The 22,832-nt window shown below is 46.5% G+C and overlaps 1 protein-coding gene across 3 annotated transcripts in view; it reads left to right on the top strand.

Moving 5' to 3' along the window:
• LOC106738039 (BTB/POZ domain-containing protein KCTD8) overlaps positions 1–21,286 on the top strand; it is a 62,926-nt gene extending 41,640 nt beyond the window's left edge. For 2 of the 3 annotated variants that reach the window (XM_019481884.2, XM_059732620.1), the window contains 2 exons: positions 15,017–15,121; positions 20,141–21,286. In XM_019481884.2, the coding sequence (XP_019337429.1) occupies positions 15,017–15,121; positions 20,141–20,667 (632 nt within the window). In that variant the 3' untranslated portion in view covers positions 20,668–21,286. The remainder of the gene's footprint in view (positions 1–15,016; positions 15,122–20,140) is intronic. The other variant, XM_019481885.2, reaches the window with a different exon arrangement.
• Positions 21,287–22,832: the final 1,546 nt, after the last annotated feature.

Raw genomic sequence — 22,832 nt, 5'->3', positions numbered from 1 at the left:
AGGAGGGGTCAAGAGAGTAACTATGTGGCCCACAAGCTCAGAGAGTGGGGACAGTGGAGGGGCCCGAGAAGCCAGACCCATATGGGAAAGAGGGCTAGCTGCTCAAAAACCTAGCCAGGGAACCTCAACTGGCCTATGCTGGGACAAGGACCATGAGAAGTCAAAAGGTAAGAATGCCTTCCACGAGGGATAGCTAGAGGCTTGGAGTCCCAACTGGCCTAGAGGTAAGGCCAGGGCCTGCAAAGCCAAAGGTCCCAGAGGGGGCCACTGCTGAGAGGGGAAAGGGGATGAACGAGTTTTGCAGCCCAGGATAATGGTGGAGGTTAGGTCACCTGAGTAGAAGGGATCCAGGTTGGGGTACAAATGTCAGTAGGAATATAGTGGGGCCCAGTGTGGGGCTCGAGCCATATAGTGATGCCATCTGCAAGGCATGGGACACAATGTAGGGACAGCACAGAGCTGTTTATTATGCCCTTGGCATTGGGCATTAAATGGGCAGCCTCCCACCTAGGAAAAACTATTTAACTTACTTATGACAAAGTGGGCAGGCCAACATTTGGACTGGCCTCAAGATGGCCCCCGGTCACAGCCACCTTATCTCATGTAATGGAAAAGTGTGGTACATGTCTTCAATTTTCCAGTCTATGTATCTGCTGGCTTCAAACACAGTGGGCCATGAAGGAAACTTTGTCACAAACTGGCTTTTAGAATGAACCCTTTTAGAATTAACCAATTAACCCTTGCCGTTCCCCTGGACCATTGTTTTAATGCAATATCTATTTCACCTACAAGCCAATTCTCAAAAAGCAAACTTCTAGATACCATTTTATAGCCATCAGAGCAGACTATGGCTGAAATGTTGTGCATAAATGTGCTGACTTGCCCCTGATTGCATGGAGGAGACTAGCAATGATGACAAGTATCTGTTTTCACATGTAACCACATTTGACCTCCTGAGACATTAACTAAAAAAAAACTGCCATTCTCCAAGAAGAAACAAAATAACACCAACGATGGGAGATTCAAAAAAGGGACATGGACATGGTCACCTTGAAAGTTAGCTAGGAATTTAAAAAACAATAAATTATGAACAGTGTTTTGCATGATTTGCCTAGCTCTTAGCTCACTGAAGGGGTAGCTAGAAAAACATAAATCCAACTGTTAGGCATTCATCTCCAGTACATATAACCCTATGAGGCATTACATCCTTGTACTGTGTCACAGCCTGGGCTTGGGACAGATCGAGAAACCCCCTTTTTGTTTTGTTTAAATCAGTTACAAACAATTTACTGCTTAAGTTTTAAATATGCAAAATCTGTTTCTTAATAATCTTGTTAAACCTGATTTTGAGGCTGCAGTTGGGCCATAGCTGACATGCCTCAGGAACAAACAGATAAATGATTCTTGACACTTTGGACCAAATTTTGACTGACTAGCAGGGTGTGGGTGTTCTTGATATAAGGAAAAAATGGAAAGGCCTAAAAATCTGCCCATGAAAACTAAATCACCTTCCCCCAGTCACTGCAACAGTCTTTATCCATTCTCTATAGCAAGATTAGGAAATACTGCAATCAGCGAAGTGACCTATACCTAAGGAGAAACTAGCATTTTAAGGGCAATAACAACATTGAGACTAATTACATTACAAAATGCATCTTGCAATATAATAATGTCCTCAGCTATCCCTGAGCTATGTGCTATTACATCCATTTAGAAGTGGGCCCTTCCAGACACTTACCCACTTCTCACTTGTACTTCTACATAGCTAACTATACAGGGTTCACTCCAAGAAGACATTACCAAGGCTATTCCAAAGCTTAGGGAAATCACTACCCAAAAAGGTGAGGCCTACATCATGACCTGAATGTCTTTCCAGACTTGATCCAATCATCACAGTAACCACCAGTGAACTATTCAGTACTGTATTCAGACAACATCCAGGGTAGCTCTACAATACACTGGAAAAGCTAAGCCATGGAAAAGATTAAGATGAGGTGGTTGACACTGATATTGTCACATTGGGAGGATATGCACATGACATTATGAAGATATGAAGGCTCTCGACTTTCATTGCACCCATGGTATTTGTAATCAATGTACAATTAACATTTGGAGACACATGTATACCTTGGGCCAAATCCTTTCCTGCTGTAAATCCATATGGCTCCATTGGCTTCAGTGGAACTACTCTGATTTACTCCAGCTGAGGATCTGCACCTTTGATCGAATAGGGTTGAATCTGACCCACTACTAAGTTGAACATTAGTTCAACTTTTCCAAAGCATAAGCTTTTGTCACACTGTGATTCAATTATGAAAGTTCTTAACCAGACAAAACAGTCAGGTGCTGCTGGTGGCCTTATGAAAATTTACCTCTTTTAGCCTGGGCATATTGGTCAGCACTTTCTGAGAGTCCTCCAAAGACGTTTTTTTGGGGTTTTTTGGGCCACATAGATACTATTCTATTACCTGAAAGATGCTGCTAGCACTTGGGTCATACCTAGGGAATCTCAGTATCTTGAAAAATCAAACCAACTTCAGACCAGTATTTAGGAACAGCATCGTCATTTTAAAAAGGGGACCAGACTTGACAGGACTTCTCTCTAGATTTGCTGCTGATTCTTTCTAGATTTGCCCTCCTATGGCTGGGAGCACCCACTCACTCCTACTCAGTGCATGCCAAACCCTGGGGATAAGGACCTGTCCTGGACTAGTCCTGAGCACATACTAATAAGCATGCTTGAGACAGAAATCTTGCCAATAGTGCTAGGGTGTTTACTCAGGACCACTCTAAAGCACCTAATTTCTGGGAGCTGATTTGCACTAACTGGGTGCAAGAAGACAGTGTTCTCCAGGGTATGCTTTCTAATGGTGCTCCATATGTAGCATGGGAGCAATGTTGACAAGCCCTGAGGGGCTCAGTATTTTTTTCCCATCACATGGATATTCCAAGACCAAGTAACATTACTGCTGCTTCTCAGTGCTGAAGTGATCAGATTGGATTGCATGTATCATCCATAAAAAGATATTATGAGATCAAAACAATACCAGTTGTGTGGAAATTTATGGATCCCAGACAGTGTTCTAGAATGGGAAAATAGTGAATAGGGTGTTACCAGCAGAGGGAATGGTTGGTAGTCATGAGTGATCTACAAAGGAACTGGGCTTGAATGGCCATGCTGGGCTATATTACCTAATGCAGGAAAAGCATAAGATTTTCCTCCCTTCCTGAGTCAAATTGCTGCCACCCTCTAATATAACTTGCTCCACTATAATTAACCACAACATATGCAAGACCAGTACCCACCATCTCTACTGTGATCCCTTGAGAGAAGAGACAATAAGGGAGGAAGTTATGGCTAAAAAGCACCATCGTATAAGCCTGGACTATGATGACTATAAGTATCAGTGTTCACTGGGGGACATCAAGAGTAATGAGATATAAATTATAATCATTGGAGAATTTGGCTCCAGTTTTATGGCAGTCGTGCATATTTTATGTCATTTGCTCAATGAATTCCAAGTGGGCCCTGTGAATCATCTGAGGCCGGGGGAGAAACATAATCCTAATTAGATCAAAAGGGAGGTCTTGGTCCTGTAAGACTTATCTACATGGCCAACCTACTATGTGAGAAAGTGGTGCTCTCAAACATGCCAAGCTCCTAAACTGGAAGGGGTATAAGGGTGTTTGTGTGGTGCTTCTGGAAGGCTAGTTATGTCTGCTGAACGCCACTGACAGTTACCCCATCCCCATGCCAATAAGCCTGGAACTCATTACAACAAGATGTTGTGGAAGCTAACAGTTTAGCCAGTTTCTAAAAGGGAATGGACAAATTCTTGAAGGAAAGATGCATCAGTAGCTATTGAGCATGGGTGTTAGGGGCACAATCTCTAAATCAGAACTTCCTAGACCTTTAAATGCTGGAAGGTGCAAGTGAGAGAAGAATAGTGGAGAAAACCTTGGTCATACCCAGTTTTCTTCCTTTCAGCATCCACTCCCTGCCACTGTGTGATACAGGAGACTGGGTAAGATGGACCCAGTTAATGACTGTTCTTATGCTCTTATGCTTGTAGCACTGCACAAATACAGTTTCCTCTTTGAGGAAATCTGCAGAAAAATCCAGTCTGACACAGAGATTTGTTTTATTTTATGGAAACTCTCAAGAGGGTGTAGTTTCACATAATTAGATACTCCTGTGCTGTGATTCTGCCAGCTAAGCAGCACCTCTAAACCAGATGAATGTTTGACACTAACCAACAGGAGATACAAAGAATGGCAGTTGAGAGCCTCTTTCTATTGCTGTTATTATCTTTTGATTATCATTATCTTCACAACATCCCCATGTGCTAGGCAAGTATGGTTATCCTCATTTTACATGTAGAAACCTGAGGCCTGGAGAGATGATGATGGCTTCTCCAAAGTCGTACTGGAAGTCTGTGGCAGAATGGAGAACTGAAGCCTGATCTTCAAAGTCCCATGTCTGTACTCTACCAACTGGATCATTCTGTGTAGTGAGATGCCCATAGATCTCTCCCAGTGGGTCATAGTCTTCACTGAGCCACTACCTTACCATGGTATTGGTGCCTCTATGCTGCTGGAGATGTTCTAACAACTGCTAGTTACTGATGACCCCAAGCAACATTCTTATGTAAGAGTAGGTGTTAACTTTGGTGGCCTGGGCAAATTCTAACCTAGGCATTGATGTGTTCCTACCTACACACCCCTTCTAGGCCCATCCAGGGAAGATATTACCCTGTTTTCTCTCTCAACTACTGTTTAACTGCTGCTGTTCACTATAAGAGTGTTGACCCATGTGTAGTTCATACAATAGTTCCCACAATGGTTCTCAGTGTTTTCTTGATTGAGTTCTTAATTTTACCACTGGTGATGGCTTGGATCTTCAGATGTTGTAAATTGAAAAGAACAGAGACATGCTGCTTTACACCAGCCCCATATTTGTCATTTAAATGTATAAGCTTTCACGTCACCAGGACTCCTCCCCCGTATACCTGTGCAAAAATGAAACAATCATTATCAATAGCAGCTCTAAATTTTAAACTGGAGAGCACACATTCTGTACGGAGGCATTAGCACAACTGGATACCTCATCATGGCCACAGGACAATCAAATGTCTGCCTAGTTGCTCCTTTGTGCATGCAGTTATACAACTGCATACACAACCACAGGTGAGTTATAAGGAGACTGTTTCATAAATATAGGTCAATAATGCTACACACGTAGGGTCTGGTCCCACCCCATTAGAGTACATTGAGAATCCTGCTGCTGATTTTAAGCAGAGGTGGCTGGGTTAGTACTTTGCAGGTGTGATAAGTAATGACCACCATTTTAAGCACAACCTGGGATCAAATAAGGGCCCCCAAAACTTATGCAAAGCTCTAAAACAGACTTGCAACCTCTTTGGATCAGGCATGCGATGGCAAGCGCTGGCCATGGGTGATACACAGAGAATCACAGAATTGCAGAAAAGTAGGACCGGAAGGGACTTCAGGAGATCACCTAGTCCAACCTCCTGCTCAAGGCACTATCATCCCTGTCTAAACCATCCTAGACAAGTGCCTCACATATTGTTAAAGTTGCACAAACAACCCTCTTGCATAGCTATCAGGCACAAGCCCAAAAGCATTGAGAACAAACTAACTTGTCACATAAAACAGGGAAATAAGGTCAAGACACATTGACCAGAGGATATATTGGGTTTACAGGAAATATGCAAATGTTAAGTGTGGAACTGAAGGCTCCACTAGCCATGACTACTGCACCTCCAGTAAAACCTCCCAGTTCCTCCATTTCAGGTATTTTGCAGGTGCCCCGACGGGCCTCAGAGGTATCAACAATTTTTGCTCTGTTCCTTTCCAATCTAGAACTCAAAGGACTGTGGTGGAAACACAGCTGGACTTGCAACAGAAGCTAGAAACCCAATCCTTGCTTTCTTGATTGCTAATTAAAACATGCCTTCTGTCCCCCTCTGCTGATGGCAGCTCTTCTCTGATTTTAATTTCACCAGATGCTGCTTGGCCTCTGGCTTCTCCCTTTGCTGCTCCTGAGTGTTCAGCCCACATAGCTTCATACTGGCAGTGAAGGATTTGCTGAGTGGCAGGGGAATACAAGTAGTCTTATTTTAAGTAAGCAAGACTAGTTTTTTCAAAGGATCAGGCTAGTTTAATTTGATGCAAGAGCAGGATTTGACCATTAAAAGCAGCATTGGGGACTAGGAGCAGCTAGGGAGCACCTGATTGTCTCAACTGTATAGACGTGTATGGAGCCTGGTTTACATCGCATGTAAAATGAGTTTTGGTACAAGTTGGCCTCTATGGCTAGGTACAGACATTCACAAAGCCTGAGGTGGAATCGATCTAAGTAATGCAGTTTTCTGTAAGTGGTGTAGTTTAGATTGGTTGTAAACAGAACACACATTCACCCTTTTGTTTGGGGCAGAGGGGGCAAATCTTAGACTGGGTTCTGCCATTTTTAAACAAGTCTGTGTGTGCTGAATTTTTGTTCTGTTATGGGTAGAGACTGGTTTTGCGTGCTGAACTTCTGTTACAAGTATAGATCAGTTTCCAATCTCTTATAATATATGTACCAGGCCCAATTGTGAGTCCCAGGAGTGCAGGTCCTGGGTCTAATTCATGGCACTTCACAGAAAGTGCCATGAGTGAGACCGATCTTCCTGACCCAAGAGACATTAGATTTTGGGTCAGGAGGGTGGAGGATTGAGCTTTAATTTGGAGTCAATCCAGGGAGAGAGGCTGTGTCTCAGCAGCCTCTTTCTCTAGTTCTGCCCCTCTTCTCCCAGCTCCCTTCTATCACAGGATGGGAGGGAGAGAAAGCAGGGGAGGGAGGTTTGTTCTGGGGTTTCCCCAGCTGTGCTGACATGGAGCGGGGGTGGATTGATGGTCCACCTGCCCCACCCAATCCACTCCGATCCACCTGTCCCACCATCCCGCGCTGGCTGACCAACCCCCAGAATGAGCTCCCTCTGCTCCCTCCCCACCCTTCTGAAAACAACCTGAGGAGCAAGGGCTGGGCTATCATCCGAGCCCTGCTTCTGGTGTGTGCAGACACAAGTTAATGAAGGCGCTTCACTTTGGAGAGTTGCAGGATGGGGCCCATTTAAAGTGCTTTGCAGCCATGCACTTTGTTTGGTCACAGCTGTAGAGTGCCAGATCAGGTGAAAATTGTCACTTCTGTCTGTGTGTACAATAACCAGATTTTGAGTGCCTCTCATAGGACAGACACCAGCTGGCCCAGGGAGAGCCGGGGTTAAAACAGAAAGGGCTGTTAAAGATCAGGAGTGGTGGAGCTGTTAGTACAAGTTTAGGGCTAGAATACCAAGGGACTGATGAGCATTAGCAGAGGTGTGCGTGAAGGTAATCATTTGCTAGAATAGCAGTGGGGGCAGCAGGTCAGGAGAAGAGAGGTGCACTGACACAGCAGCAAGTAGAAAGCTTGTTCACCAACTGTTAGCTGCATTGCAGCCTTTATTATACAAACCGGACTTTTTTATAACTTGCAAAGTCAAGGAAAGTTGATGCTGATGAAACACTGTTAGGTTGCTAGGTCTTGGCTTATAGCAAACAAGTTTCAAACTCTAGGCTCTCTGTTGTTTGCCTAACCTTGTGCTGGCACCCTGGTGTCAGAGAGGGGTTGCCATGGCAGTTAATCCAGCTGCAACATCAACTACCTTCCAGATTTAGCGAACAGCCTTTGCTGGCATCACCAGCTTTACTGAGGCTTTCAGAAATGTGGCAGGGAGCTGCTTGAAGGAGATGTACTTGAAGCTATACATTTACACATAGCCTTTTCCCTCCCAGACGAGGCAACAGGGGTAAGTCACTGTCAGCAGTTGCTGAAGCAGAATCAAATATAGGTTTGCAAACTCTGGGTGACTTCCTCATGGACACCACAGGCAGATATAAGTACTGAAAATCATGTATGCTAGGCACTTCCCAGGCAGCAGGATCTGTATGGATCAGCCCAGGCTAAATCATAAACATTCCCCTCCAAGTTAACTCACAGTCCCTCAACTTCCCAGGACACTTTGCACCTGACCTGCAGTGCCCCCCAAGGAGGGTGAGCAGGCTAGCTTTGACCCAAGCTGTCTGCTCCAGCCAAGCAGAGAGACATGCTTTAGCGACCCCACTACAGCATGGTGGGTAGGGTGACAACTCATCCGTAATTGAGTGGGACCTCCCATCCCTAATTGGGAAGGACACCCATCCCTAATTGGGAAGGTTCCCGGGATGGGAACCTGAAGTCCCGATGCCAGGCTGCATGACTCTGGGACAGCATTTGTCCTGGATTTGCAGTGTTGTGCAGGAATCCTCAGGAAATGGCAGGTTTCCCCTTGCAGGCTTGGCTGCAAGGGGCTGCCGGGAGTGGGACATAGGGGTCACGTGGCTGGGGATGCAGCTGAGCAACGTGGAGAGCAACTTCCTGCAGGTAAGTGTATGAGGGGGAAGGGATACAATGGGGGCAGATGGAGGCTCTCACAGCAAGGGAGGGAGTGGGGCAGGGGCTGGGAGCACAGTCCAGCCAGAGCGGTGCATGGAACTGTAGCATGGAGCAGGATGGAGCCACAGGTGGCTTGTCCAGAGGGCAGGAGGCATGGGGGACATGTGCTACCCCAGATTTGTCTGGCAGGAGCAGATGCAGGGTGCCTGCTGTGGGCTCAGGGCTCCCCGACTTGCTTCCTTGCCCCTGGGGGCTCCATGTTGGCTGCATCACCATGGTGAAGTGCCCCCTGCCCACCCAGTAGCAGTGGGGGTGGTGGTGGCATGGGGTTGTGCCCCCTGCTGCTGCCAGGCATGCAGGGAGTGTGCATGGTCAGTGTGAGGCTTCCAGGAGAAAGACAGCAGGGCAGGGATCCCTGAGCCTGCAGTTGGCAGCCCCATCCACCCCCCTGCTCTGCTTGGCTCTGGTACGGCTGTGCCACTGCCAGCGGAAGTGGGCGGGGGGGAGGATGAAAGGCAGGCATGTGTCCTGCCTTTCCCTTTTGAAAAGGTGGTCACCCTAGGCTTGGGCCACTGCAGGCATATGGCTGCATTTCTAAAATTAAAAGTTAATTTGCTTAACAGTTCAAGCTATGTAGCTTAGACTAACCTGCAAAAATTAAATCAATACAGCCTCAGGCTTTTTTGACTGTCTGTACTTAACATGGGAGTGCATCCCTCAAGTTCATAGAAGCTTAATTAACTAATTGGAGACAAGCCATAGTGGGTATCTTTACCTGTGCTCTGGGGTGGGGGGGCACTTTAATTAGAACACTCTTGGGAGCTGCTCTAATTAAAGCACCCATAACATCTCATGTATTCAGTATCCATGTGCTTCAAAATGGCAGCAGGACGCTTTAAGTCAAAGCCAGGCTTCTTCCATGATAATACAGAGAGGACACTGCTCCCCTGGTCTAGCTCCCCAAAGGATGGGTTAAGAATGGGTGCTTCCTTTTAGACAGCCCTTGAGTTGGTGGGGACTCAGATGCATGAGTGAGTCAGGAGGAGAATAATAGCATGTGGCGCTGTGAAGCACACAGCTGACAAACCTAGGTGGGATGGAACTGTGTTGGCTGGAGTGCCTCTTGGGAGAGATAACATGGGCTCTGGAATGGAGGAAAAGCAAAGGTCCTGGTGAAGAAGCAGCCTCTGCCTACAAGTGGTTGACAATGCTTTCATCTGAGGATCCTTTTTGTGTACTCTTCAGGTTCATTGCTATGTGCTGGGACACCAGGGACAGAACTAACACATAAACTGATTTAACCAACCAGAAACTGGTTTAAACCTGCAACAGAACAGAAGTTCAGTGCATATAAACCAGTTTCAAAATGGCCCAAACTGGTTTAAGATAAACCTGGTTGAATGTAGTATCAGACTTAACTAATTTGGGTCAACCCAGTTTATGCAATTTCTATCCCAGACCCCTTCCTGGTTTAAGTTAAACCAGAATCCCCCAGCATCCCAGCATGCTTTGCAACCCTGGGCTGGGTTGTTCTGTCTGCTCCAGAGATCCTGGAGCGAGGCCCTTCCCAACTGGCTGCGGCTCCATGACAGCCCCACCTGGCCTGGGGGCAGGGAGCCAGGACCAATCTGGTTGCGCAGCCCCCATGCCCCCAGCCCAAACTGCAACCCACTAGGATGGGCCTAGCACCCGCAGCCCAGCCTGGGCTGGTCTCTCTGTGTCTGCTCTCAGCAGTGCCCACAGGCCATCCCCAGCCACAGTCCTGTGTGGGTGACAAGGTCATGACAACCGGCTCTGGCCAGGCCCCCGTCATGCGAGCAGTGAGCAGGGGGAAAGCCAGACAGATCCCGGCTGGGGTCCTCATGACCAAGAGGGGAGACAGGGGAGTTTAATCCCCTCCTGCCCCCTTTACCTGAGGTGCTGCTTGAGCCAGTGTCTGGCCTCAGAGATAAGCCTAGCAAGGGCTGTTTCCCCTCTCCCCCTCCAGGCACACCCCGGCTGGGGTTCCTACCAGCCAGGATGGGGGTTTAAACCACTCCACAATCATATTTAGCCACCTGCCAGGGGGCCTGGCTATGCTCCCACCCCACCGTGTCAGCTTCCCTCCAACTGTGAGGCTGCTGAGGAAGAGAAGGGAGGACTGCCCTAGCACCTCCCAGTGTCTAGCCTGAGCCACTGTAGGCATGTGCCTGCCTTTCCAGAATCAAAAGTGAATGGCTATTCACTTGCAAATCGGTTTAGTCTATACAGGTTAGATTAACTGCAAAGATTAAATGAATTCAGGCTCAAGCTTTTTGAATGTCTGTCCCTGGAGAAGCCAAATACACACAGCTGCCTCTTAAAGGGGTTACAAACATCCTCAGACTAGAAATGTTGTTTTCCTCTCCCATACCTTGATGCTTTCAAAGTATATTGCTGAGGCCCCAAGAATAGGTTGGAGCCATTGAGGTTTGTTCCCATATCTAAGATCCTGTGAAATGTCTGCAGCTGAAAGCACAGATACAGTGGGGTACACAAAATAGTATAAACCTACCAGTGAAAGACAGGGTCTCCCTGCCCACATTTAATTCATCTTCAACCAAAACACTCTGCAATAAGATGGCCAAAAAGATAAAAGAGGCTGGGATAGTCAGAGGCTATGCACTGTACCAGCACATTAATTCTGCATGGCAGGATTCCTACAAACAATGACACACAGGGGCTGCTTAATAAATGTCATTTATGCACTCCAGCTGTCACACCAAAATAGAATGAGAGGACAAGCAGCAATGGCTTCAAAACAGCAAGGGATGAAAAATTCAGGCTATACACTAGGAACTTGTTCTGATTGAGCAATTGGCCTGTGAGATGTTTTCAGGAGAAGGCTAAATACTATTTACTGTTTGTAGATAATACAAATTAGCTGAGAGCAGAGCACTCTTATGTTAAAAGCTGCATGACTATACAGTAAATCTAGGGACAGACATTTAAAAAGCCAGAGCCTGAATTCATTCAGCCTTTGCAGGTTAGTTTAACCTGCCTAGGCTGAAACAGTTTGTAACAGGACAAACATGCTCTCTAGACTGAGGCAATCCAGGCACATGCCTGCAGTTGCTCAGGCCAGGTGCTGGGAGGTGCTAGAGCATGCCTTGGCTGCAGGGAAGCTGTAGGAGATGTGTGGTTAACCTGGGCTGACGAGGCCAGGGAGGGGTGTCACTGGCAGGGACCAGAGCCACGTCGGCTTGGTGCTCCCCCCTCGCTGCTGCAGTAGCGGGGCACCACAGCCCCTGAGGCAGAGGGGGCAGGGAGGAGAGTTAGTTTCCCCTGTACCCCTTCTGGCAGCCAGGTCTGCCTGCTGTCACTGTGGCAGTCACTCCCTGCCCAGAATAGGCCCCCTGGCTGTCCCTTCACCAGAGACCAGAGGGAGGAGAAATAACCCCTGTCCCTGCCCTCCAGGGCCCCGCCTGGCCATGCCCCATCCCCGCCACTGCACCGGGAGGGGGCAGCAGCCCCTGTCATAATGTGGGGGAGCGTGAGCCCCTTCCCAGTGAAGGGCTGTGCTGCGGGGCCAGCATAGCTGCGGTGGGCTGCATGCAGCAGCACCAAGGGCTGGAGCGGGCCAGAGCCCTGCAAGCCCCCCACAGCACCACTGCACTCCACAGCAGCTCTGCCAGCCCCAGAGCGCAGCCCCTGCTGGGAAGGGGCTCGCACTCTGGGAAGCCACTTGCTGCTCCAGCTGCCGGGTGGGGGCAGTGGCGGGGGCAGGGCCTGGCCCCCACCACTGGTTCTGTGTTTGGGGCAAGCTACCTCCCAGTAAGAGGGGGCTTATTCAGCCACTAGCCCTGAGCACTTGCAGTCCTGGAGGGGTTAACTTGCAGCCCATTGTTCACCCCACCCCCAAGTTTCACCTGCGGGCAGGCAGGGCAGACCCCACTGAGGTGCCAGAAGCCAGTGGCTAAATAAGACCTCTCCTGCTGGGATAGAGAGGTGGCAGCGGCCGGGCTGGGCAGGCACCGCCGTGGTGCAAGCAGTGTCTCTGTGCTCCCAACAGCAGGGGACGTATGCAGCCGCTGGCATCACAGCAGGGTCTGCCCAGCCTGGCCACTGCCACCCTGTGCTCAGGGCCAGTGGCTGAATAAGCCCCTTCCTGCTGGGAGGGAGCTAGCCCTGAACACAGAATGGCAGCAGCAGTGCAAGCAGCCTCTCTGTGCTCAGGGCAGGAGGGGGCTTATTCAGCCACTGGCCCCAAGCACAGGCTGAGAGGCTGTGCAGACCCTGCTGTGGTGCCAGGGGCCAGCCGGGGCCTATTCTGGGCAGGGAGTGAGTGCCGTGGCGAGGGCGGGCAGGCCCAGCTGGGGGTGGGTGTGCAGGGGAAACTAACTCTCCTCTCTGCCCCCATCTGCCTTAGGGGCCATGGTGCCTAGTGCTGCAGAAGGAAGGGGAGCAACCGGTAGACTGAGCTTGGGTCCCTGCCGGTGGCACAGGGAGGGGGGAATTAAACCCTTCTCTGGCCAGATTCCTGCCCCTGCCTGTTCCTGCTTGGGCTGGGGAGCCAGCCCTGCTGTGGAGCAGAGAACCCCTGCCAGCCCAGAGAGCATGCCAGGATGCTGGGGGTCTCTTGTTTAACTCAAACCAGCAAGGAGACAGCCTTGATACATGTAGCTGGGATTGCATCTGAACTGCCCTAATGCCTGAGGGTTCTTGAATCTTAAATTTTAATTCTGGCCAGTCTCTAGGTAATTTCTCTGTTATAGGAATTGCTGACATGAAGTGGGAAGATGAAGGCTCACTCAGCCTCTGACTGTGAAGAGTTCAGAAGACATTTCTCTTGTAATATCTCACTTCTGGTTTCTGCATCTTTCATTGAAACATCCAGCACAGACCAGATATTGAACTAGATGGATCACTAGCCTGAGATGTCTAGCAATTCAGTATTCTGTGAGAGTGTATACTACAGGCTGCATGATCAAATGTGGGCCCCCTGCTGGAAAAAACTGTGAATCAGTTCTGAACACAACAGTCTCTGCACCCTTTTAGCTCTACCTGGTACTGTATTATATGCAGGAAATACTTGCCAGTTCAAGGGAGCTCTTCTCTATGTGAATCATGTGGGACATTTGCCCAGGAGGAGCTAGGTTTTTAGTTGTAGCTGTGTTGGTCTAAGGACATAGACAGGCAAGATTCTTTGAGTAGATATGATATCTTTTATTAGACCAACTGAGTTGTTGGCTAGTGTCATGATGCCCAGGAGGAGGGCGTCATGACACCAGCTGGACAGAGAGAGCAAAGAGCTGTTAAAGTCTACACATCTTGCTGAGTGCAGATAATTTCTACAGACACTGGCATAAGGGCCAGGGTGGATGGGTGGAGGGAGGACATGCCCTCAGCAAACAGGATGAAATAAGGCTAAGCTGATATATATGTGCTATTACTGAGCTAACAGGAGTGTACTGAGCTAAGGCATTTCAAAGGCAAAGCATTAGCATCTTCCTGCTTCTAAATGCAAAGCCTCTCAGGCAGCCAGAGATGGCATTGTTCACCTCACACTGAAGATCTGCATGTGCATGGCTTGAACTGTGAGAGCATAGGAGTCCAGACCTCTGCTGGGTGCAAATCCACAGAGCTGTGCCCAGGTCAGTAGAGTTACACTAGCTGAGATTTTGGCCCCTGAGTGTATACACATCTAGGGAAAAATTATTTAGCAAAGATGGATACTGCAATATGAAGTTTGTTGCAGTGTATTGAAGAGCAGGATCCTACTAAGTATAATACAATGATGTAACCCTTTCCCAGGAAATGCAGCTGTAGAGGGAGATTTTCAAAAGCACTTATTAGACTGCAGAGTGGGGGGCGGGGGGGGAGCTAGTCCTATTGAAAATGAACAGAACTTTTGGTCCCAGCTCTTTTGTTGTGGTAGAAAATTTCTTTACTAAGCAAGAGAGAAGCAATGACATTCCCTAGGGAGATTCTTGTCTGTGTTTCAAAACATCCAACATTCCCTTTTGGAGGCATGTTTCAACTCTACAGAGCACATTTGCTCATGCTTTTTTTTTTCTTCTTCCAGGAATGAGGTTATTTTGCATCCACACACATCCAAAGAGGCAGTTCTGGGCAGGTTGGATTGTGAAGGAGTAGAGAGAGCAACAGGGAACAACAGTCAATCCTGCAGGGGTGGGCAAGATGCAGCCTGCCAGGCCATTCTATCTGGCCCGCGGGGCCCCTAAAAATTTAGAAAATGTATATTTATCTGCCCCTGGCTGCCTATCATGCAGCCCTCAATGGCTTGCCAAAACTCAGTAAGCGGCCCTCCGCCCAAAATAATTGCCCACCCCTGCAATACTGAGTGGAGTCCAACTCCAGGAGGGAGTTTTTGTTTACTCTTGATACCTCCGAGGACTGAAGTGAATTGGTAGAGCTCCCAGGGGGCCTGTGGCCTGCCCGGCTCTGCAAACTGACACCCCCTGTGAACCCTGGGAAAACCCACCCTTCCCACCTTCTAAATGGATGGGCATTACTTCTGATTAATGACAGTGAATTGTGCTGTGAATTGTTTTTCTACAGGCTCAGAAGTCAGTAACCTCTCCCCCGGGAGATATGAAAATGATGATGAGGCACTCAGCAGAAGGGCAGACAGCTTTGAACTGGGTGGACTGTGTAAACCTGATGGTTGGTGTCTGATGCTTCTTTACTCCCAGCTCATCCTTCCCTGAACCCACAAGACAAGGTGTCAAGGTTGCTTACTAGAGAGCAGCATGAGCCTGAGCCTGAGAAGACCTGGTTTCTATGTTCAGTTCTGGTAGTAGGTGATCTGCAGCATTTTGCCTCTGTTTCTCTGCCTCAATAAGAGAGCAATAATACTGACCTTTCTTGATAATGTATTTTGAGATCTGTGGGTAAAAAGTATTGTATGAGTGCTACATACTATTTTATATAGTCTCTAGTGCAGGGATGGTCAACCCACAGCACAAGTGCTATAAGTGGCATGAAAAACTTTGTGTTTGGCATGCAGCAGATCAGGGAGGAGCGGGGAATGCTGTTTCAGACAGGGCAAGGAGCAGAAAGCACAGTGACAGATTGAGCAGAGAGTGCAAGGAAAGGAGTAAAGAGCAGAGCAATAGATCCAAGAGGAGAAGGGGATCAAAGTGGCACTCATGGAAGGTGAGGGACTTACCTTGTGGTACTTTGACCAAAAAGGTTGGCCTTAATTGGCCTAATAACTACAGCTTTAGATTAGGATTCAGGAGACTTCTCTTCCCACTTCAGCTTCATGCCTCTTATGTGACTTGTAAATCCCTGAGCTTTTGCTCCACATTTGTGCAAAGATGCTCCTCAATTGGAGAATATTACTTAGTTAACTGTAAAACATTGGTTATGCTGAATAGGGCTGTCCACGTACTTAGATAGACAGACTTTGAACTACGCCAGCCAAAGAATTTGGGAATAAGATACATACACTGAACTTCCTGGAGAGATTTGCAATTTTCAAGGGCACTTTTTAGTCATGGATATTTCCACTATCAATTTCAACTTTCTACCTTCAGTCATTTTAGTGCTGCCACTGACAAGTAAATGTCACGTTAAAAAAAGAGAGAGAGACTGAAACATAACCAAGAACTCTGTTACCTCACAAAAGGTTTTGGGGAAAAGCAAATTCACCTTGAAATTTTCTAACTCAGGAGGAAGGCTTAAAATGGAGCTATCTACATAGCCTTCATTACAATTGCTCCTAGCAGAGGTGTTTTAAATAGGAATAAACTCCATAGGGATTTAAAAAAAATTAAAAGCATTCTTCATCTCACTGAATTTTTCAATACTCTTCATTGTTTGTTTTCAGAATGTGCAGCTGGAGTTTATTAGTCAATTATTTTGATCTTTGGATACAACAGTTTTCTGATTGAAGGCAATAAGGTCTATTGAACAAGAATAAGAACAAGAAAATGTAGGTTCTAGTTCCAGCTTTGTTACAGGTCTGTTGGGTTGACCAACAGACCTGTAACAGACCCTGTTGGGTCGACCAAGGTCTGTTGGGTCCCTGTACCTCAGTTTCTACATCTACAAAATGGGAAAAACTATACAGATTTTTTAAAGAGTTATTGATGCTATATGCTCTATAACTATTCAACATTATTAACAAGGGGAAGGCTTCCCATTTTGGAAAAAAATATCTTCCATGAGACTAATCTGATCAACAAGATGCAAAGCAATGTAAAATACAGCAAAATAACAGGATAGTAACATAAAAAACATTTCAAAGAAAAAACAATAAAATAATAGGAAAAGGTTTTTTTTTTTTTTAAAGAAAATGCTTTTTAAAATTCTAACTTTGAGAAATGGCCAGCCCCCAAAGGTTTTTTTGAAAGCTTTCTACCAGCTATAATTGGTAATGCTGCAGCTAAAACAAAACATATGACTTTAGAAAGCCATTGCTCTGCATAAATTGCTCATCTCACTGTCTATTCAGCTCTCACTAATCTATAGGATTCCCCTTTGTGTCTCCGAATTTGAGATGGTCACACAGCAGCAACTTCTTTAGAAGCATGCAAGTGGAACTGCCTTGTTTTTCATAGTTGCCTCCTATCCGTAATGTTTCAGGCACACACTGGCATGCAATTGGGCTGGATACATGCGTGCTGGGAAAATGTTTCCTCCCAGCTACAGATGTTTTGCCAGCGGTTTGGGGGGGAGGGGTGTTCTACTCATAAGAGAACCTCAAGGATGCTGCTGCCTTGACAAGATAACTTTTAAAAGTCTGCAGCAATCAGATGAGTTTAGGAGAGTAGCCCTGTAATCAATCTCTCCATGGCTGGGCACAGGGATCAGTCAAAGACTGCAGTTCTTCCCCAAGCCAAGGTGAGGGATTAAGGCTGACCTTTGTTAAATGGTTTTGTATCACTTTCCATTAGTATCTCTTATTGTTTGATTTGTTCCTAGGGCTAGTAATTGAAACATAGTGGTTGTTTCCAGTGTAGTCACTGCTTCTTTTCCAATAATTTTAACAAACAAAAGTGAACAGTGACTGTCTGGAGGCTGTTTGAAACTGAACAGCTAGTCCTGTCGGAGATGGTATAACTCGTTCTTCACTCTCTAGATTCCATTTCTCTGGGTTGCTCATTTAAATCATCACACAGCTAAGCTCTGTTCCAGCATGTTCAGCTCCCAAAATTATATGAAACCAGTGTCTTTTCCATGGAGCCAAAGGATCTGGCCTGCAAAGCCAGGGGGCCTTGCTGGTGTTCCAGCAACAGGGGACTTGGGTGGTGTTTCAGCAGTAGGGGGCTTTGCCAATGCCATAGCTGGGGAGAAGTGATGGGGACAGCCACAGCTGGGTCCTAGGGCCAGCCTTCTTTGGACCCAGGCCGAGCCATTCTAGTTCACTGCTAGAATACTTTGCCAACTGCTGCTCTACATGATATCCACCCCAACCCACAGCTCAGCCCCAGGTTTTCCAATATTTTAGTTCAGGTTTGCAGAAGGATTTATTAACAGGGCTCAGCTTTCTAACCACAGTCCTGTTTCAAAACAAGAGCTGAGCCCAGCTCTGCAAATTATCCTTAAGAGATTCAATTGTGTGAGGTTTTATGAGTTGCATAGGAAATGGAAAACAGCCAAGCCCATATATAGAATCATAGAATCATAGAAAAATAGGGTTGGAAGGGAGCTTGGAAGGTCCTGCTTTGAGCAAGGGGTTGGACTAGATGACCTCCTGAGGTCCCTTCCAACCCTTTCTATGTTTCTGACCTCCTGCTTAAACCAGGACCACCCCCAACTAGATCATACCAGTCACGGCTTTGTCTAGTCAGGTCTTAAAAACCTACAAGGATGGAGATTCCACAAACTTCCTGGGTAACCTGTTCCAGTGTTTTACTACCCTCCTAGTGAGAAAGTTGTTCCTAATACCTAAGCTAAACTTCCCTTGCTGCAACTTGAGACCATTGCTGCTTGTTCTGTCATCTGCCACCACTGAGATCAGTCGCTCCATTCTCCTTGGAACCCCCCTTCAGGCGGTTGAAGGCTGCTATTAAATCCCTCCTTAGGCTTCTCTTCTCCAGACTAAATAAGTCAAGTTCCCTCAGCCTCTCCTTGGGAGTCATATGCCCCAGCCTCTTCACCATTTTTGTTGTCCATATTCCTTCTGCAGTGGGGGCCCAAAACTGAACACAGTACACCAGATGTGGCCTCACCAACACTGAACAGAGGGAAATATCACTTCCCTTGATCTTCTGCCAACAATCCTACCAATGCAGTCCAGTATACCATTAGCCTTCTTGGCAACAGCTTGGGAAAGCAGGCTCTGCCCAAGAAAAGCAGCGAGCCTGATTTTTTTTTTCCTCCCCCCTGGAGCCTGCCTGAGCTACACAGGGTCCTGATGCTTCCCTCCGCAGCCGCGGTGCCTGCCCCCCACCAGGACCATCCGAGCCAGGTGCCTGCAGGTGAGTGCCGCCTGTTGGGGGGCCACCACTGCCATGAAGGGAAGCACCAGCCCCTCCCCCTGCAACCCAGGGATTGCTCCGCCTGCCGGCAGATCGCTCTTCCCTCCCCACCAGCTAGGCAGGTAAGTCAGTGGGGTGTATGCACAACATGGGGGTTTAATCAGCCTTAAAGTGAAGCAGTGTTTTTTAAAACCCACCACTTCAATTTAGGGCCCCCATTTTATCTACACATGCCCAAGGGCACACTGTTGGCTCATATTTAACTTATTGTTTGTTGTAACCCTCAGGTCCTTTTCTACGGAGCTGCTCCCTAGCCAGTGATTCCCCAGCTTGTAGCAGTGCATGGGATTGTTCTTTCCTAAGTGCAGGACTTTGCATTTGTCCTTATTGAATCCCATGAGATTTCTCTTGATCCAATCCTCCAATTTGTCTAGGTCTCTCTGAAATGTTATGATACACACTGGGTGCATCTACATGTACATTAATACGCTGTTGCTACTGTGCATTAAATTTAGTACCTCTAATATGAGGTACTAACTAAATGTGCAGTAGCTGGTTCTACTGCACAGTACCAAAGGTGCACAATTTTTTTGTGATGCTTAATGCACAGCAGACTAATTTTACTGTGCATTAGCACAGCTTTTGCCATGATGAACTAATGTGAAGTAGAATTAATGTACTGTGCATTAAGCATCTTGTGTAGATGTGCCCACTGACTTCTCTAATCTCCTGTTCTTGTAAAGGTTATTGGTGGAGCTTGGCTACTGACTTCAAAGGAGTTAAGAGTCGCTTAGCTAGAAGTGATTGCTGAACACCATAGTGTCCACCTGTTTGTTATTTGAATGAAAGCAGTTATTTCTGAACTGTAGTCTGGGCAGCAGTAGGGTTATGTAGATGGAGATGGTAGTGAGGCTCCCCTTCTGGTAACATTCTCCTTGATTGCTAGACAGAGAAATTAAAGATATGGGGGGTAAGAATGAAGTGATGATCCTTTCTAAAAGGGCAAAATCTAATACAGCTAAAGAACCATAAGCACTTGTGTCATATTCCTTTCCCACGTTACTGCCCTAAAATGCCATTAAAACAGGTTCCAGGTGAAGAGAAACAGGCTAGGTTCTCTGCTGACTGCCGTAGCCCTCACCACTTTCACTCTGAGGTTTTGAGGAGAACTATCTTTGGCATATTACATGCCTTGCAATCTTTTAGGTATAGAGGACTCAAATATCCTAACATGGACTTCTGTTTTCTCCCTCAGTAGACACCTCTGTAGCAGCAGGCGGCATCTCTGTGGCAACAGAAGAACTGAACCAAACCCTAGTGACCTGCATGGACTCATCTGGCATGAACAGCACTTGTGAATTTCCAGCCTCCAGCATGGACAGCCATTGTGGACCTGACCTAGCTCTGGCCCCTAGATCAAACCTTGCTGACAAAGTTCCCCTGGTAGAGACTGGTGAACCCAGCTCAACAGCTTCCTTGCCACAGCTGGAAGCCCCAGAGGAATGCCCACCTCGGCCTAACACTTTGGATTTCTCCAAGACCCTAAAAAATGTGGAAGAGGTAAAGCAGATGGGGCAGATGAGGAATAGTGACCATTCAAACATCAAGGAGAATGGGGTGGAGAACTGCTCCAAGGTGCTACCAGTAAGTGAGGAGCGCAGGGCACTAGAGTCTGAGCTGGGAAAGTGCATTGAGGACTTCAGGAAAATCAAGATCCCCATCTCCTTTCCCAACAGAAAGCGACAGTGGCAAAGTGAACTGCTGAAAAAATACCATGTCTGAGGGGAAGGACTGGGCCAAAGAACTCCCCTCACTCCCAAACTGATAAAACCCTGCCATACTGAGGAGATGACTTTCACAACCACAGAATCCTTTCTGCATCCTTTCCCTGAGAGGCCAACTTGCTATCTGCTGATATCCTCAACATGCTTTGGCAACCAGGAGGAATCCAGCATCTTGCAGGATCAGACCTTATTTAAAGACATGCATATGTGACAGCATGTTATTTAAAAAGAATTTGTTTTGAGAGACGGGGACCCTGATTTGCACCTTGTGGAACTTCATTGACTTCATTGAGTCTATATAACCAAAGGACAGAGTTTGGCCTACACATTCAGAATGAAGAGCAGTGGTCTTGATCACTCAGTCATTCTAGCTATGGCTGCTTCATAGGCAGAGAGGTCACAGGCAATGACTTGAGGCTGAAGAGCAATAGAGTCATGAAAAGAGCTACACCAGTGCTAGAACTGGTCATTTCAAAAAAGGAGGAAGAAAGAAGGAGAAAACTAAGGGTGGTTCAGGACATTCTGAGCCAAACTTACACCTGAGGAATGTGAACATTCCTGCATTTACAAGTGTGACTTGTATTTTATTATCCAAGATAATAAAATGTAGGAGATGCTGAAAATTTCTTAGTCCCTTTGCATCTATTTTTATTCCAAAACAAATATCAGGGCTAGGCTGTGCAAAAGGGGAGAAGAAATTTAGATGTACAGCTCTTGGTGAAGTTAATAGGAGTTACACATCTAAATCCCCTAGATGTAACTAGAACTGGTAAAAAAATTTCCATCTAAACCCTTTCTTGGGGGAGGCTGAAAATTGGGTTTTCAACGATGCTTTTTTCCCCCACATATTGTCTGTTTTTCATGTAAAGCCACATTTCCTTTTTTTCTCAGTGCTCAAAAATGAAGAGTTGTTAGGTTTGGGCTAAAAAATGGAAATAGTTCCATTTGGAAATACTAGTTTAGGTCCCTCACACCCTCATTCTTCCTTTTGGGTGAAGCTATCCCATTGGACTTTGTTTCCTTATGATGTACTCTGGCTGCAAGACTACCGTGATGTATCACTTCCCCGTGCTAAGACAGAAAACCATGCTTCCTCCTGGGAGATGTAGTCTAGCCAAGAAGCTCCGTCTATAGGAGCAAATGGGAATATAAGGTACCTAATGAAAAATTTCCACGAGACATGGGTGATTAAAGGTGGTGTACATAATTGAATCTTTCCAACATACATGTAACATGCAGGTATGCTGCTCAGCTAGAATCAAGTGCAAGTTCCATTAAGGAATAGGCACACTTTTAAGTAGCATCAGGGCAGCCAACCTACATCAATGATTCTCAGCTAGGATGCCTTGAGATCTTTTCAAGAGTACTATGGAATACCACACAATGTTAGCACTGTTAGGTATGCAAATATGATTCACAAGATAACTCAGAGATTGTGAATAGGAATCCATATGGTTGAAAACATTCTGACCTGTTGTCATTTTTCTGAGGTTTTATTCAGGAGAAAAATTGTTGTATTATTTTTCAGCAGTCAAAAAAAAAGTAAAAATTAAGCTGGCATTTTCCAAGGGGTACCCAAGTCCGAAAAGGTTGAGAACCACTGGTCAACATCTTGCTGTACCTGGGGATGGATTCAGACTACGAGTGCTTTCTCATGTGGTCTCCATGATGTATACCTTAAGTTCCTGTGCATAGCAACTCTTACTGTTACAGTGACAGGCCAGTATTATGGGGACATTGTGTCATAGACAGCAACACAATGATAGCCTGCAAAATATGGCACAGGAAGCCAGGTGTAACCTAAGGAAAAAAAGGAAAATCATGATCATAACCTGAAAAGAGGGGAAGAGAAGTAGGGGAGATTACTGCACTGGGAGCAGCTGCACTGGAATGCACTGCAGGTGGAGGCAGCTCCCTCTGGGCTTCTGACAGGAAGTGTGACACGATCAGCTTCAAGTCAGTGCTGCCAAAACACCCAGGGTTTGATTTTTTTCAAGCACCTGCTCCTGAAGTTATCTAATGCTTTAATTTCTTTCTTTTTTTATAAGAAAGAAAAAACTTTTAGCCCTTTCACTTACAAAGAAAAGCTTAAAAACTGACTGAAGTGTAGCCCAACAGCCTGGAAGCTAAAAGGCAAAAAAAGAGGCCAATATTTATTGTTAA

Source organism: Alligator mississippiensis, chromosome 8 (assembly GCF_030867095.1).
Source record: "Alligator mississippiensis isolate rAllMis1 chromosome 8, rAllMis1, whole genome shotgun sequence".
NCBI classification, from domain to species: domain Eukaryota; kingdom Metazoa; phylum Chordata; order Crocodylia; family Alligatoridae; genus Alligator; species Alligator mississippiensis.
This window is presented reverse-complemented; position numbering and strand designations above follow the sequence as displayed.